This window comes from Astatotilapia calliptera, chromosome 5 (assembly GCF_900246225.1).
Source record: "Astatotilapia calliptera chromosome 5, fAstCal1.2, whole genome shotgun sequence".
NCBI classification, from domain to species: Eukaryota; Metazoa; Chordata; class Actinopteri; order Cichliformes; family Cichlidae; genus Astatotilapia; species Astatotilapia calliptera.
In genome coordinates this window covers 9,448,703-9,465,657 of record NC_039306.1, presented here as the reverse complement: position 1 = coordinate 9,465,657, position 16,955 = coordinate 9,448,703, and the positions used below count along the sequence as shown (strand labels likewise).

The 16,955-nt window shown below is 39.0% G+C and overlaps 2 protein-coding genes across 3 annotated transcripts in view; one reads left to right on the top strand and one right to left on the bottom strand.

Moving 5' to 3' along the window:
• Positions 1-808: 808 nt before the first annotated feature.
• On the bottom strand, positions 809-13,531 carry alpl (alkaline phosphatase, biomineralization associated). Of its 2 annotated transcripts, none has more exons than XM_026167126.1 (12): positions 13,364-13,531; positions 11,175-11,340; positions 10,609-10,728; positions 8,815-8,930; positions 7,272-7,446; positions 5,827-6,002; positions 4,577-4,717; positions 4,356-4,425; positions 4,088-4,222; positions 2,412-2,603; positions 2,206-2,325; positions 809-1,704 (listed from the first exon to the last, which is right to left on the bottom strand). In XM_026167126.1, the coding sequence occupies exons 2-12, from the start codon at positions 11,239-11,241 to the stop codon at positions 1,439-1,441; spliced, it is 1,578 nt and encodes a 525-aa protein (XP_026022911.1). In that variant the 5' UTR covers positions 11,242-11,340; positions 13,364-13,531; the 3' UTR covers positions 809-1,438. The 2 variants fall into 2 exon arrangements, with proteins under 2 accessions (XP_026022911.1, XP_026022913.1); XM_026167128.1 differs by lacking the exon at positions 13,364-13,531 and adding an exon at positions 12,304-12,633.
• Positions 13,532-16,094: 2,563 nt separating this feature from the next.
• Positions 16,095-16,955, top strand: part of ece1 (endothelin converting enzyme 1) — a 29,753-nt gene continuing 28,892 nt past the window's right edge. The window contains exon 1 of the mRNA XM_026167125.1: positions 16,095-16,174. The gene's annotated coding sequence lies outside the window, so the exon portion shown is untranslated. The remainder of the gene's footprint in view (positions 16,175-16,955) is intronic.

Genomic DNA, 16,955 nt, shown 5'->3' with positions numbered 1-16,955 from the left:
AAATCAGTGAGTTAAGTTGCATACTCGGGGCTTTTTGATATTCATAATATACAGTCTGACGCTATCTCTCTCTAAATGGAGAACAGAAACGATAAAGTGGGATGGCAGAATGATGTGTAGCTGGGAAGAGGAAAAGAAGATAAACCAGTAGAGAAAGTTAACTTGATATCATGACATGTTTCCTGAGGGCCTAAATGAGCCATTTTCAGTCCTGATATTAAGAAAGTACTGCTAACAACATGAGGACTTCATTTCATGCCTGCTTAGACTAAACCTCCTTTTTCATGCTTCAGTCAACATGATTCCCCTGTTTTCCCAGTGACCACATGATGCCAAGAAATTAATGGTTTCAATACACCCACATTCCACACAAGCTATAACAAAGCAGATGGAAAAGTACAACACACATGCATGACATGACCTAAAAAGGATGCTGGCCGAGAGGGTTTTTGGACAGATGTGAGACAAAATGTTTGAAATTTTTTAATGTTTTTACTTTGTGTTGATATATTACATTTTGTGAAAATTTGTCCCTTTTCATCCTAAAACATATAATTTTTCTCATATATCACTGTTGCCTGCTTTTCATTTTTTGTTTTGTAAAAATGGTTACATGTAAATAAATCTGACTTTAGTATTGTTCTGCTGAAATGCTTGAAGCGGTCAGTGAAAAGAGCGCTGTAATGAAAATTTGGAGGAAAAATATAACTGAAGGGCAGAGAACGGGGGCAAAAGGAGAAAACTTAATCATGTTTGTCCCACCAAAACTGTTAACAAGATTAACAGAAAAACAGACACATTTCATTCATTGAATTTGAGATTTAAAAACTTGTATTTGGACAGAACCATCGGTGGTATATTTCTTTTACTTTTCTTTTTTTTCTTTTTTTTTGAAATTATGCAAAAAAAACATGCATGACAAAAAATGATCTTAATGTATCGTCAATTATACATTCATTTGCCTCTTTTGGCAAAAAAACAAAAACAAATTATAATAATTCTTCAAATTGTGAACATATCTTTGAAAGCTTGTGAGGTAGACTGTTAAATGCACATTTAAAATATGAAACAAATTCAGACATTTGCAAATTCGGTCTATTTAAACAGAGACGGGCTGCATTAAAAAAGGACGACGAACGAGTCTGAAAATCCTTAGTTAATAGAAAAATCACAATTGAAATCTCACAATTAACAATGATCTCTGCCACAGCACCCATTAAAAAAAATCAGTGCATCACAGTGGGTTGATTGTTTTGTTTAGTTATCCGCTACACTTTTGTCAGTTAATCATCGTAAAAATAAACATGTCGAAAGGTGGTCCCATATTTAAAATAGTGGAGAGACAAATTAAAAAATAATAAAGCAACATAATCAAATTAAAATCTTAAAATGAGTGGTTAAAGTGAGTGCATTAACAGCGTTGGGTGTCTGGGAAAGGTCAGCACAAAAGTCGCGCAGCTGAGAGAATGACTGCAACAATGGAGAAGGCTGGCCGTAATCCAGCTGACCCGCTGGGTGACATACAGTGCTCCCTGTACTCCCCGATACAGGCTGCATATGCCATTACATGGGGGATGTAGTTTTGTTCGTGGACCCCATGTAGGAGGTGAGCCAAGGGACCTTTCGCAAACACAGCCACATCCTCTCCTCCATGGGTCTCCGCGTTCAGCGGTACGGCTGCCTGGGCCTGGTAGTTGTTTCCCTCTGAAAGGAAGAGACAGAGACAAAAGATGCAGGCAGTCATTATTATTTTTAACTCGCAAGGGGATGATAGGGACTAACTCCCAGTGATATCCCTCCATGTTTCAGTGTCCTGCAAGGACACCAAGAAGCTCAGGTTCTCTGAGCATATGCTTAATGTCTAAGTGTTAACAAACCTGAAACCCTAGTTAAACACCCCTATTTTGGTTACCAGGGAAAAGCACACCACACACGCTCCAAGTACACCCACCCTGCTCAGTGCCTCACACCGTGGGTGATTCTACAGTGGAATAAAGTCTAGCCATCCTCCAGTAGACTAGTTCCACAAGCACTGAGGTAAGCCCAACTATATCTTGGGGTCTCTTCATCACCAGGTAGAACTGCAAGTCAGTTTAAGCAGCCGGGTATTGAACCACCACGGTCTCTGCCTTTGACCACTGCCCAAATAACAAGCGCTATCTTATCATTATTCTGAAGCAATGTGAATAAAACGTTTTTACTTACTATAGTCAACAGCAGAGACGTTCTCCCTCGCGCCATTGATAACTTTGTAACCTGGTCCGTTTCCATACAAAATTGAGGTGAAGGGCTTCTGATCAACATCACTCAGCATGGGAGCCAGACCTGTGGAAGAACCAGACGTAATGTAAAGAACTGCAAGTTCTCCACTTCAGCTGTACAGTATCTAACGTATGCTTGTCATTACATACCAAATATTGTATTTCCTCTGGGTGTGTAGCCTCCAAAGCTGAATACGTGAGAATGGTCAGCAGTAACTATGGTCAGCGTTTCATGGTCGCTGGTCAAAAGACCTGCCCGGCCAATAGCCCGGTCCATTTCCACAGCTTCATGAAGAGCCTGCTTGGCCTTGCCTTCATGGTGTCCGTGGTCAATACGTCCTCCTGGTGTAAATATTTACAGTTAGGCTAACATGACCTCAGAGTGGTTTGTATAACATGTAATTGAGCCAGATTTGTTTGTCCCAAAAAATGCCAATGCAGCTGCTTTAGGAATGACAAAGGGCATCTTGGGAGAGACTTTGAAGCCCTGCTTATTTTCTCTGTTTTGTAAACTTGGCCTGTTGCTCCATAAAGTTGAAAAAACTGGCTAAAAATGTCAAATCGCTCCCCAGTATTGCTATCTCTATAAAGATGTGGAGGAAGCCATTTCAGATGGTCTGGTATCTAACAAAAACCTCTCTTAATGCAAGCTAACCAGAGGTGACGAAAGTATACACATTCTTCACTTAAGTAGTGCAAATACTTGTGTTAAAAATACTCAGTTTAAGTACTGATTCAGAAGGCCCTGAGTAAATGTGGTTATCCCAGCTGGACATTTGTCAAAGCTGGGAAGGATCCTAAGAAAGCTCCAGCCGATCCAGGAGAGAAAGACAACTGCTGCCTAAGCGAAAACCCGTAGTGATCCCGTACGTGTCAGGAGTACCGAAAGAGTTGAGATGCATTTTTTCTAAACACTGCTTTTCTGTGGCTTTTAAACCCCCCAAAAAATGCTGCGCTGAAAATCGGTCCACCCCAAGGATCGGGTCCCCAGACACAAACAGAGTAATGTATTGTACGCTGGTAAGTGCCAGGAGGATTGCCCGGATTTATACATCAGGGAAACCAAACAACCTCTGGCGAAGCGGATGATGCAACACAGAAGAGCCAACTCGTCAGGTCAGGACTCCGCAGTCTATTTACACCTACGGGCCAGTGGATACTCTTTGAGTGATGAGGATGTACACATCCTGGACAGGGAGGAACGCTGGTTTGAGGGCGGAGTCAAGGAGGCCATTTACGTGAAAAGGGAAAGACCATCTCTGAATCGAGGAGGGGGCCTAAGGGTACATCTTTCACCATCTTACATTGCTGTGATTGCAGCCATTCCCCAACTCTCTGTGAATGGTACTCATGGCCATTGATCAGTGGTTATTGATCAATGGTCATGACAATTTGCATATTAATGATCAAGGAACTGACCTCACAGCCCATTGTTCATTCAGTGGGCTAGGTTCAGCCATTGTGCAAATGTGCTGTTTGTAAGGTTGGGGAAACCTGCAGTCAGCTGAGACTAAAGCAGTCACTTGGATGAGTGACAAAACATTTCTCCCACTGAAAAAACTAGGTCCAGATGAACAGACTCAACTTTTTGGGATTCAGAAGGCTCAATAAACACTCTACTTAAAGAAAATTCTTATATAAATGCTCCCCTTTAACTATAAAAGGGAGTGCTTTAAACTATAAAAGCACTCCCTTTTATAGTTAAAGGGGAGTGAATGGGAGATCTTAGCTACATACAGAAGTCTGCTAAGTCTTGGTGAAATCAGCACAAGAACAAAAAAAATAACAACTGTGTAATTGTACCATAACAGAGGCTTCAAACTCACCCTCTACAAGCAGGTAAAATCCACTGGGGTTCTTTTTTAGGATCTTGATAGCCACATCCACCATCTCTGTCAGTGAAGGATCACTCTCAGTGTTCCTCTCCAAGTCATACATCATATCCCCAGGTTCAAAGAGACCTGGAATACCAGAGGGCACAGCTCAATGTGTAACAAGGTATTACACACAGAAAATAAGCCTGCAGTAAAAGCAAATGCATATGGCTCTTTATTAAAACTTCAATGAAACTGTCATAATGAGACTGAGACTCACCCAGTAAGTAATCCACATTGTTGGGGTTTAGGGATAAGAGCTGCGTCTTGTTCCATACATAATGATTTTTCTGCAACAAAAAAAAGAAAAAAAGGTACAGAACAGTTTTGGTGGTACAAATGGAGTCACTTTGAATTTCAGAATATGAAAATGCAATTAGGTAGATAAAGAGGAAATGAGGAAACAAGAAGAGCAAAGAGAAACAAAAGAGGAAAAATTACTTTGTCCTTCATTCTGTCAACCCACTCCTGCACCAGGTTTCTTCCATCTTTCCGTGTGCCACTGTGCTTCAAAATATTAGGATACTCTACATCCGACATGTTTTTGGGAAACATATACTTCCTTCCTCCACCCATAATCACCTGATTTTAAAAAAAAAACAGAGATAATCGTAATCACAGTTTTTTTGGGGACCAAATAAAAACATGTCCTGTGTAAGAAACCATCATATCAAACATTTACTGTTGGCTCGTAAACACAGTGCTAATGTTCAACGATGCCATCAATTTGTAACTTCCTTTGCCTGACCAGAACTTCAAATTAAGCAGCAAACAGGGGAGGAAGCTCTATGAGAATATTAAAGCACATTTCTAGCTCATTGCTAACATCCATGCAAATCTGAATCTTCAAAACACAGAACTTTATTTAACCAGGAAGGGAAATGTGCGAGATTAAGAATGTCTTTTGCAAGCATGTCAAGCACTAGTACGAGATTACGCTAAACAAGTTCCAAAAGTTTTAAATATCTTCGTGTAGATGTGTACATTTGTGTACTTGCTCATTGACAAACAGTGTATTTCCAGCAATAACAAAAGTATTTCGCCACTTAGTATTTTGCTTTTCACATGAGGTAGCACATGAAAGTGCAACTGACAGTCTGCAGCTGTAGCACATGTTTCCATTTTATCCGGGAATGTCACAAAAGACGCTTAGTTTTTATTCGTGCAGATCGTATAAATATTGCAAAACTTTGACAGAGACGCGACTCAACCACCATCGTGTAACCTCACTGGCACTTCATAGGCATTTCTTCAAATAATAAGTGTTATTTCTATCAGTTTTAGGCTCAGTTCCTTCATTTGGTGTGCATGTCATTTGTGTTGCAGCTCTTTGGTCACAGTAAATACAGATAAAGAATATTTTTGAAATATCATAGAACAGTGCAAACATCAGTGATATTAGAGGATCAATGATGTCTGCACTAGTTTATGGCAATCAAATCAAAAGTGTATAAGGATATTCAGCTATAAGCAATAAATGTGACCTTCACTAGACTTAGTTATCTCTGGACAGTGAATGTCTGTAATATGTTTCATGACAATCATTCAGTTGTTAGAAAAAATGAATTTCAGAGTGGAATGAAGTGATAAACCAACAAACCACAGTCTGGATTCTGGAGCTGCTAATAACGTCCACAGATAGTCGATCAATTAATCTTCAGGTTTAATCTGAATCTCTACTTTTCACTTACATCAATGTTGGGAATGTTTTCAAACAGTTGTCTGGCGATATCCTTGCAGCCAGCTTGCAGTGCTTCTACTGGCATCTCATTGTCAGAGTACCAGTCTCTGTCCACACAGTGTGCGTACGCAGCACTAGGAGTCGCATGGTTGACACGTGTTGTTGTCACTATGCCCACTGACTTTCCTGTAAACAAACATGAATATTGAGAAACCCCTCAGATATGTAAATAACCTTTTAAGGATACGTTTCCATCTATGTGTTCGGTGAGTCCTTTCAGTGCAGCAGTGGAATAAATTCATGGGTCAGTTGTTTTGTATCTGCATTGGTAAAAATTGGATGCCACTGTATGGGGAGCGGGGAAATCAGTGGTAAACAAATTGCACAATTTACACCTTAATTATTAATTATGGTATAAAAAGTCATGGAGATCTACTGGAAACAGGGTGTCAAATACTGCATGTCATGTTCCCAGAGGAATGATTGGCTCTCTTATTGTCTGTGACCTGTGAACCATCCATAAACCAGTAAAGTATAGGTGATTAAAGTAAAACACAGAAATCAATGTCAATACAGAACAAGTATATATTGTAATGCAAACAAAGGTAATAATATTAAGGCAAAACATTTGCAGCCTGATGAACAGCAACTGCATCCAAGCCATTTAAAATCACCTTAACTTCATTAAATTAGACCAGCTTATAAAGTTTTAGCTGATTCTGCGACTGGTTCAGCGTGAACTATTGTTCACAGACAGAAATAATGAACCCTGAGACCTACAGGACAGTAACTTCCCACACTTTGCTGATGAACATAAGTCAGTAAGTAAAATGGGATTAAGTCAAGAACAGCATTATAAATAAGACTTTACTAGTGGCTGAGTCTATGACATGACCAAGCAGACCAGCCAACCTAAGCATACACCATAGACTGAGTAAGAGCTTTAAACTTATCCCCACCATACTGTAGCACTCATTCACACCACACATCTGGCTCCTCTTCCGTGGTGCATTTTTTTGTTTGTTTGCTAGTGTGAGTGTTGAGTGTATAAAGTGCAAAAGTTAATACTCATATAAACTCTGAGCTTTGTTGTTAGGATACCTGGTGAAGGTAGTCACTGATGAGACTTTAGACATGCTTCTCTAGGCTGATCAATATTTATCTTATTAAGCAGGTGAAACCACTTATTAAGGGAGGAGAAAAAACTGCATATTTACTTTCTAGTCCACAGACATGCATGTTAGGTTAATTGGTGATTCTACGCTGGCTGTGGATATCAGAATCAATGTTTGCCTGTGTCTTTATGTTAGCCTTGTGGTGCTCCATGGTTTTCAATCATCCCCCAAAAAATACACATGCGAGCCTAACACAATCCCCACTGACCCTTGTGCTTAACACGGCTGGATGAACTTAGTAACAAGATCTGCATTTTTGAAAAGTTTGTTGTCACTCTACCTGCGTCCTTTGCCCATTTAAGGATCGAGGTGACCTCATTGCCCTGTGTGGTGTTACACTGGGAGCGGACAGCGGCTGCACTCACACCAAGTGTGCCCTCATTGGCCTTAACCCCGCATAGGTAAGCTGTGGCTGTGCCAGCACTGTCTGGCACCTGTGCATTGGTGTTGTAGGTCTGCAGGGACACAGTGCAGGATAGTTTGTGTTAATATGATCTGACTTGTTTAAACTTGAGCATTAACTATGAGCACTGACAGCTCTATTAAAAAAAACAAACCAAATAAAAGTAAACCAGAGTGTCTACAATTCTAATGAGCTTGAAGGTGTCTTGTCTTGGGCTGCTGTCTTGTAATTTTTTTAAGTAATCTTCAGGAATAGCTCTCCAGGCTTCTTGACGGACATTTAAAGCTCTTCTTTTGATGTTGACTTTTTTTTTCCGTTCCCCGTTAAGATGATCCCACACTGATTCAATAATGTTGAGGTCCGGGCTCTGAGGTGGCCAATCCATGACTGATAATGTTCCACTGTTATGGTTTTACTGCACTGTCAGTATTAATGGTATCATTTGTAGGCACATTTCTTGAGCTAGATGCCGTTTTTTCTGCCACGGTCAAGTGCAAGGACTGGACTGTAAATATGTGGAAAAGTAGCCAAAGGAAAAACATCTTTCTTGAGAAAGCCAGGAGAAAGATCTCTAATGACCACTTTAAAAATGACAAGAAATCTTGGCTCACAGGAAAGAAAACATATAGTAATTGTGGTGTGGTTCTCAAGACTTTTACACTTTTAACCCTCAAGCAACCAAACTATTTTAGCTACTTTATTGGGGTGACAAATGATTCTATTGGTTATATTTTAATGTAATTTTGAAGGCTTCTCATTATATTCATCACATTCATCACATCAATACTCTTTCTTTATCTGTGAAAAAGATTCTAAAATGTTATAAGATAAATAATTATGGTTTCCAATGTAATGCTTAGAGCTGGAAAATGAAAAATATCAAAGACAATATTGTCAAAACATTATGTAAAATATAAAGTAGGAAATAACTTGGTAATTAAAATGATCATAACGGCTCATTAAATGTTATTCAGGGTCATAAATGACCCTTCATGGACACTTGAAGTTTAGAGAATGTTACTGTAAGAAAAATGTTTTTTTAAGAATCATTGCAGTCATTGCCATTTCGTTCTTATCTGATTTTTTTCAAGCATGCATTTCACAAACACAGAGCACTAGAAGAGCAACTTTTATCATGTTAGCATAATAAAGGTATTTTTGAATTGAATACTAAAAGAAATACATCCTTTTACATTTTCTAGAATCTAAAATGAATAGTTTAGTGAATTGTTGTTGATGAGTCAATGAGATATAAATAATCAACCTATTTTTGTATTTTTTTTTATTTTTATCTATAACTTACACACATCCAGTATGATAAACACTAAACAGCCTTGTTTCCGGTCACAGGCCTTTTCTGGAAGCCATTAATAGCCAAAGCACGATCAATACATTGTGTCATAGTGCACTTTAGTCAGACCTTGGATAAAGATACAAAAGGGAACTTGTCCATTTCCAACTGCGTCTCTTCTCCGCTCTGTCCATTCAGCTGACCCTTCAGTATGCGAGCAGCTGTCACCGTGGGAATACCCATCCCTAAACCGCAAAAAGCACTGAGTTTTATGACAGATTTTGACACAGCAGGGACAGAAAGGAAAACCCTGTGAAAATCAAAGATTAAAGAGTTCATTGTACTTAATTTGCTGCACATGGACATTTTTTTGTTGAAGTTGACATTCTAGAACAAAATGACTGCTGATAGGCAAAACATTTCTTCTGGATTCATATTACTTCAAAAGCAGATACCAAAAGAAAAAGAAGGGAAAAGAAAACAACTACACTTGCAGCAGATACTTTTTAGGTCACAGAGATGAAGGAGTCTTTTGTAGTTACAATAGAGAGAAATAAACAATAAAAGGTGAATCAAATGGACCATTACGGCAAGGCTGGGATGGTCAGTTTGGTAAAGTAAATCCGTTGGGCATCTTTCTTTGCCTTTAGACAACAATTCTGATGGCAAAAGAGCCAAACGGGACAGGCAAAAAAAAAAAAAAAAAAAAAAAAAAAAAAACAATAGAGAGAAATAATAATGTGCCCTACATACTCAGTATATGGTCCAGCGTAGCTTTGTGCAAATAGACATTAAACACCTTTCCAGACACATTTCTTTATGCATTCACATCAAATCGAGAGAGTTGCGCAGTGGCACCATGTACTTAAACATGCTCAGCACTGCAGTGCCTTTTGAGACACTAATTTCAGCACAGTCCAGTACATGCAAGTCTTAATATTCCCTTGGGAATAGTAAGCACAAAGCAAGCTGTTGGGTGCATACTAAGTTTTAACACATTAACAAGTTTCTTATGCTGTTTCACATACTAAATAGCATGCCAGTGTTGAATTCCATGAATAACTCCTAATGCATTTTGATGAATCTTTTACATTTTCAGTTAGAAAACTGAACTCAAAACACTTAATTGATCATTTCAAACACTCCAACATATGAGACCATTGTCATAAAACTCACATTTATAGTTTTGTACATAGAGAGCAAAACTAATTATTATGCTTTAGCCTTAGGTCTGGTTCTATTAGTCAGATTCATGTCAAAGGTTGCCCTGCATGTAGCTTAGCTTAGAGGTCCACAGAGGAAACAGCTGACTTTGGTGCTGAGTGTTGTTACTTAACAGAATCCTGTAATATTCCTGGTAAAGAGTAATCATTAATCTCAATTCTTGGGAAACATTAAATAGTTAAACAATTGCACACACTTTTTTTTTTCATTTTATTAATTTTTCTGTTATTCTATAAAACGGCAAACATAACTGTGAATGCAGCTGCATGCAAGAATGTCATGGTGTGCGCATAGAGCAAACAGAGAGGCTGAAAGCAGATGCCCCCATGGAGGATAAAGGTTTTTGTTCAACCAGCGAGGAATCCAGCACAAACAGAACCCCAGTGATCCAGTGGCAGCACGCTTGCTTTGTTTGCTCCCATTCATTCACCTCACTCATTGGAAAAAATTTTAAAAATCTCAGTCATCTTCTACTGATCAACTGAATCCTCTGTAATATCGTTCAAGTCTAATTACAACATGGAATTACTTTTACTCTATCAAAGTGTCAAGGCTCTGCGCTGACCACAAGTCTTTGGTGATGAGCCTATTGAAGAGCTAATGCTTTGGTAGCCGCAGTTGTATTTCACCTTTCATCTGCAGGCACTGATGTAACTTTATTAACATCTTGCCACAAATCTGTAATGACGTGTCGCTTACCATCTCCAAGGAAGAGGATGAGATTCTTTGCTTTGTTTTTATTGAGCTCTTGCAGCGTCAAAGCATTCTTCAAAGTTCGCTGAGCCCATGCGTTCCAAAACTTGGGATCTTTCTCTTGCTCTGTGTATTGCAATAAACAAATCAGGTTATATTTGGATAGTCCTAGGAATCACCAGATGCAGGTCTGCTGAGATTTTGCATTGACACTGTACAAAATGCCAAAGGTGCATTGGTTCCAGCTTCTCCAGCTTAAATATTTGGAGATTTCTTTATTCTTTCAAGGTAGTCAACCAAATATCTTTATCTACTTATCAATCCATTATTTAAAACAATAATCATCGGATTTAAGATGAAAACACTTTCAAGCAATATTAAAGCCAGAAAATTACTTGTTTTTTGTGGCAACGCTAAACCAAACACAGCTTGATATAAAAGCTTCTTTTTAGGATTTTCAACCTTCCTAGTGTGTGTTGGACACCTACTGTCAAACTATAAACCATTAGACTGTTTCTGTTGTTCTATTTGTTGGGTTTTTTTAGCAGCTGACTACAAACACAGTGACTTACCCGGGAATTGTGGGTTCCCCAAGCTCCCCAAAATCAGACAAAAGCAAATGATTAGCAGGGCTGTCATCTTCCTGTTGTCGAGTGTGTGCGGGTGACACGTTACTCTAGACAGTCACCACATGCCACTTTGAGAAGCTGGAGAGGCCTGGCCGCAGTCGTCTCACAGCTACAAGAGAACAAGGGCACAAACTAGTAATTTTGCATGCGTCATTTCATCATACACTGACTCTGACATACTGGTTTAATATTTATTTACTCCATGATAATGTGACCAAGTGCAGTTGTTAATTGCAAGCTACACTTGTCTTTCTTCAGTGTTATGTGGAGACTGGAGTTATAGGCAATGAATACAGACATTAAGCAAGAGAAAAAAATCTCATTTTAAGTTTTCAACCGAACCTCAGAATTTGCTTATTTTACTTGATCTTTACAATAAAGACAAGCTGATATGAAGCCAAGTCTTTTCAACATTTGGTCACCCTTCTATAGCAAGAAAGTGTTGAGATAAAAGTCCTTTCTGTCACAGAAGTTTCCCCAAATAAAGAAACAGGCAAAAAGGAGGCTGCGAGGGGGTGGGGGTGACACAAGAGGAATACAACCATCTGTGTTCATTTCATCTAAGCCACTTAAATGATATGTCTTTGCATTATTGATATGACTTGCTCAAAAGTGGAGCTTTCAGTCGCTGAACACTTTGTAGGCAAAACAAAAGAAGAGCTTGGAGAAGTTAAGCTTCAGGCCTCGCTGTGAATGTAAGTAGTCACAACAGGGGCCCTTATGGGTCCTGGCCAGTCAGGCTTTCAACTATAATTATACACACCCTCTTCTTTCTTCTCTGTGCTTATAGTCAAGGTCATTTTAATGGGATTGCACTCAATGGCACTGAGAGGTTTAAGAGCCATGACAAAGCCGATTAACACCAAATGATTGACTGCACATGTCCACCCTTGAATGAAAACCTCAACATTAATATTTCTTGACAGAAAAATCTTTACCTGAGGCTAATTACTTCAGTTACAATTATTTCATCACCTCCAAAAACAAGCTTAAAATTGAATCTGTCCCAGGCTCCGAATAAGAAGTAAGTCTGAACATACCAGGTTAACTAAAAAGAAATGTCAACACCAACCGGGCAAGAAGTCATGGATATAATAATGTAGCATTTCCCAGATGCTGCAGGTCAGTGGTCATTAACAGCCTTAAAATCTGCCAGGTCCACCCAGTGGCACTGAACCAGCCAGTCTGCAGGTAAAGTAGCAGAGCAGTGCCATAACTGCCACCAGCAGGATTCCTGTCAGCGCAGTGGTCAGTATCGCATTGGCTTCCGTTTCAGTCATGGTGTCACCAGACATTCAGATGCTCCAGTGTGTCCGGACCGGTGTCAGCTAGAGCGAGGTGTCCCAGCACCAAACAGCTTCGCTCCTCTCAGCCTTCCCAAGCTCCTATTGAAGCTTGAGGCAGGTCACGGGGGCACTTAAATGTGTAATTCCAGCAGGCAGCAGCACCAAAGCATGGATTAGGTTTTTAATTCTGCTCAGAGTGGAACGGCTGACAGATAGAAGCTATTACCTTCAAAATATTACATCAAAATAAGGGGATCGATGTGGTGGCAGGTTTTCAGACAGCAGAGATTGTGCTGCCTTCTCTGTTTCTGTCAATTTTAAAATCCAACTTGTTTTGCGTCTGACACCAAGCTGCCTCATGCAACCTCTTCTATGCACACAGAATAACTAACACTTCCGCTACACTACACACAAATGTGGTGGAAAGCATTTGATTGCAATCTCTATACTTGAAATACTCAGACATCCACAACATGAACTTTTACAATATGTAACTTTCGGGGCTTTAAGGATTTTGCTACATCAAATCCTTTATTCATAAATGAAGTACCTAATCTCAGTGAAAATGATAGAATACGGAGCCAGTGTCTCTGCAACAGATGACCAAAAACATTTTTTATAATCCAGCGCAAATCATTTTACACGGCTTTACAGCAAGCATTAACTGGCAGCAATGCCACAGCAGATGGAGAGAGGGAAAACACGATTAAATAAAGGAGGGGGAAACGAGCAGAACACCCACATCGCTGCTTGTACTCCGACAACGTGGTTTCTCCGAAAGCAACCTGTTATGTGTAGAAAACACGACCAAAAAACCCCCAAAAAGTTCATTGCAGTTTTACTTACTGCAGTTGGATTCCGTGGGCAAAAATGACATCAAAATGTTCTTGCAGTCCACTCAGTCCTCCCTCTTGAAGCGCGTGTCCTGGTCGCTGCTTCCACGGTGCTTATCTGAGGGCCACACTTGTTCGATTGAGGCTCCAGGATCTGAGAATAGCGGTCTGTATCCCACGAAGGGGGGAGAAAAAAAACCCCTTAGAAATAACGATGCCCTGCTGCTGCCATGGGAGTAAATGGACCGAGAGCTCCGCCTGCCGGGCAACCCTGGAGTTGCTTCTTCGAGAACAGAGCACAGTGGCACCATTACAGTGTTCAATATTCATACTTCTGCAGCAATCAGGGGCGTTTCCAGGGAGACCAACAACAAAGCAGTCCACAGGAAATCTGAAAATTTAATCATAAATAAATTGAATATCGATAACTTTCGTAAAAAAAGGACAATGGGCACAATTTTCAGGCTGTGTGCAGTACTAATACAGTTCCATCATGTGAAAAGTGGTACTGAAAAAGAGCCCATGGCTTTCCTAATACAGATACATCTATATGATGTGTTAATACATATCATAATATGTTTAAATGTAATCTCAAGTACTCTTGAGAACAGCCTTTGTCAGAATTACTGATTCACTCCTGTGTTTATCACTTTAGTGTTGCATACTGTTAATCTTATATTACATATTTATATTTATTTTGAAACTTGCTAAATAATACATGGTATGGAGTTTAAATTACAACACTCGATACCAAAATATATGTGTATTTAAATATTAAAAAGGGATTTTAGTAAAGTACAGATTTCATCACTGAGCCATACACTCATCCAGCGGTTCTGGGCAATTATTTTAAGTCTAGAGTGACCACATCCCTAAAGAAGTACATGTGGGACAAAGAGTGTGTTTGTGTGGGACACTGTGGGTTACATATGCTGAGATGTGGTCTTAATTTTTTAAGAAACATGTACAAACTGTGTACAAGTATGACAGCTCTTATAAACTCTGTTATTTTGGCTGCTTTTCTGTTTGGTAATATTTTGGTTTAAGCAGTTACGCATCTGTATATGAGCACATTTCTTTTTGAGTCTTGTTTCTTTTTTGGGCTCTTGTGTGTGCCACTTCACCCGCCAATTCATGTAATTATTATTCTTAAAAATTGAGGTATTATAGCAATATCATCATAATAAAGGCACATAATTATTTTTATTATATTGTATATGCACTTCCTTTTGTTTAATTATATTCCAAAGAACTCTCCATATGTGAGACTTCATGGAGACTTTCTCTGTTGAACATAGGGACGAGTGATGAGGTGCAAATGCTGTGGAGACCCACATAAAGTGGAATACCTGCTCAGGGAGTATCACTCACACTTATCATTTATGACATGAATGCCACAAAGCTTAAAAACAAACAAACAACAAATAGACAACCATTCAATTTAGAGTCACAAATTAACCTAACCCCACTAACTGCCTGTCTTTGGACTGTGGGAGGAAGCCAAAGTACCTGAAGAGAGCCCACACAGAGAGAATATGGAAACTCCACACAGATGATGTCTAACTCAGAAACTTTCTTTTGCTGTTTAAAGTCGTTGGTAAGGAGTACTGCAGTTTCAGCTTGTGTGGTTTTATTTTGGATGTATGCTTCTTGCTATTTACTGCGACCTCCTTTGGGTGTCGCTGTTAGACCTGCTTTCTCAATCATCATATGCAGTTACATTCTTTATACAAATTTGTGGTTTGTATCTGGTCTGTCAGGCTAAAAAAATAAATAAAATAAAACAAAAGATAAAAATCCATAGAGCCTAATGTAGTTCATACCCTTTCCTATCTTAAATAGCATTTGTTTTGGGGGTGCTTGGTGTATTTTTAGAGTATTTTTTCAGTTTGTCAAGGCTTCAAAATGAACAGAGATATCGGTTAACAGTCAAAGGTCATATATTCAGAAGTTCAATGTTGTGCGAATGTGTAAAATTTTAACTCTGCATGTTAACAATTGATACAACATGATGTACATGTATCACTGAAGTAAAATACAATATGAGGACTACTGGGAGGAAAAAAATGCTGGAACTGTTCTAGCTGTTACACCAAAGTGTTTCAAGGTGAGTAAAGCTGATATAAAGAGTACTTATTATTATTATTATTATTATTATTATTATTATTATTATTATTATTATTATTAACAACAACAACAACAACAACAACAATAATAATAATAATAATAATAATAATAATAATAATTAAATTTTAAAAATTCAAACTTTTGAATTGGGATTTTAAAGTTAATGACGTTAGAAGAACAAGCATACATTTTGGTGGTTGTTTGAACTTTTGATACATTGTTACACGAGCTTAGTTAATTCATCAGCAGTTATATTGATATCATTGCTCTGGCAAGTTCAGCATAACCAAAATGCTTAGTTAATGTTGGGTTAACTTAGTAATGCAGGCTAATACTCTTTAGTGTTTATCTTTTACTAACCTATGTAGGCTACTGTGACAACTCAGATACGGGGGAAAAGAGAGAGGTCACTATTAAACCTTACCATTAAAAACCAATTTGATGTTTTTATGCTGAGAGAGCAGCTTCTTGCCGACGCCTCTCATTTCAGTTTGAGTGCTTCTATTTGAAACCTCTAGGCGTGAATGTGCTGATTTCCGGGGTAGAGGCGTAGTGGAGGAAAGTTTCAGAGGGACGTGAACTATCTTGACAATGAAGCGCAGGCTCTTTGGCTGTTTTAGCTGAAGATCGCTCACTGTCCCACGGTCAGAAAGCGCACCAGAGTCACGGCGGTGGCGGCAGATCAACAGAGAGCACGGTAAGACGTCCTCTGGCTACACGCGATACTGATTAAAAGTGTAATTACACAACTGGACTGTGCGCAGTAACGCATTAAGAGAGACTAATTATTACAAACTACTGCGAGGTTGTGGTCATTAAAGGAAGAAACCCTGTTTTTAAAGGAAATGTTAATGCAAATGTGTGGCTGTGCTTCCTATATAACTAAAGAGCAGGCTGCATACAGAGCCTTGCATGGAGTTTAGTGGCCTTATTCTAGGTTAGCTTCATGCTGTGGGTTTTAATTTGACAGTAACTATCCAATAGAGATTTGGGGCTTTGCTGCCATATTCAAATATGTTGCATTAATAGTCTTGTTTGCAGCCTCTCAGGTTTTCACTACTAACTTTGACACACATCACGTTTGAGTCAGCAAAGTTGTGTTCATAAATACCCAGGGGTGCGTTTAGTGAGTCAACCTCAACATCCTATCGTTCCATGTACCATTTAACATGCTCAACCGTCTGCACTGACCTGTGCATATGTGACATTTTAGTCACCACAACTTCTACAACCAGCGTATTTGAGATTACATTTGTAAGAATTTATTATATATACAGAGGCAAAAAATTGATTGTTTTGTGCCTCTGCCCCCCTCTTTGTGTACTGTGAAGAACTAAATAGTGAAAACTTTCTTTAAAAGACTATCCAGAATGTTTTCTGCTTGTGTTTAGGGACCAACGCAACCATAATAAAAGTTTCAAGTTATTACATCAAATTTAAAGCAAATTCTTCCTAAAATAGATTGCTTCACCTTAACC

Excerpts from the sequence above, each read along its gene's own strand:
- alpl (XM_026167126.1), bottom strand. The coding sequence starts at position 11,241 with ATGACAGCCCTGCTAATCATTTGCTTTTGTCTGATTTTGGGGAGCTTG. Across the intron at positions 4,718-5,826 it reads AAAACATTCCCAACATTGAT|GTGATTATGGGTGGAGGAAG; the intron begins GTAAGTGAAAAG and ends TTTTAAAATCAG. Across the intron at positions 4,223-4,355 it reads CAATGTGGATTACTTACTGG|GTCTCTTTGAACCTGGGGAT; the intron begins GTGAGTCTCAGT and ends CTGGTATTCCAG.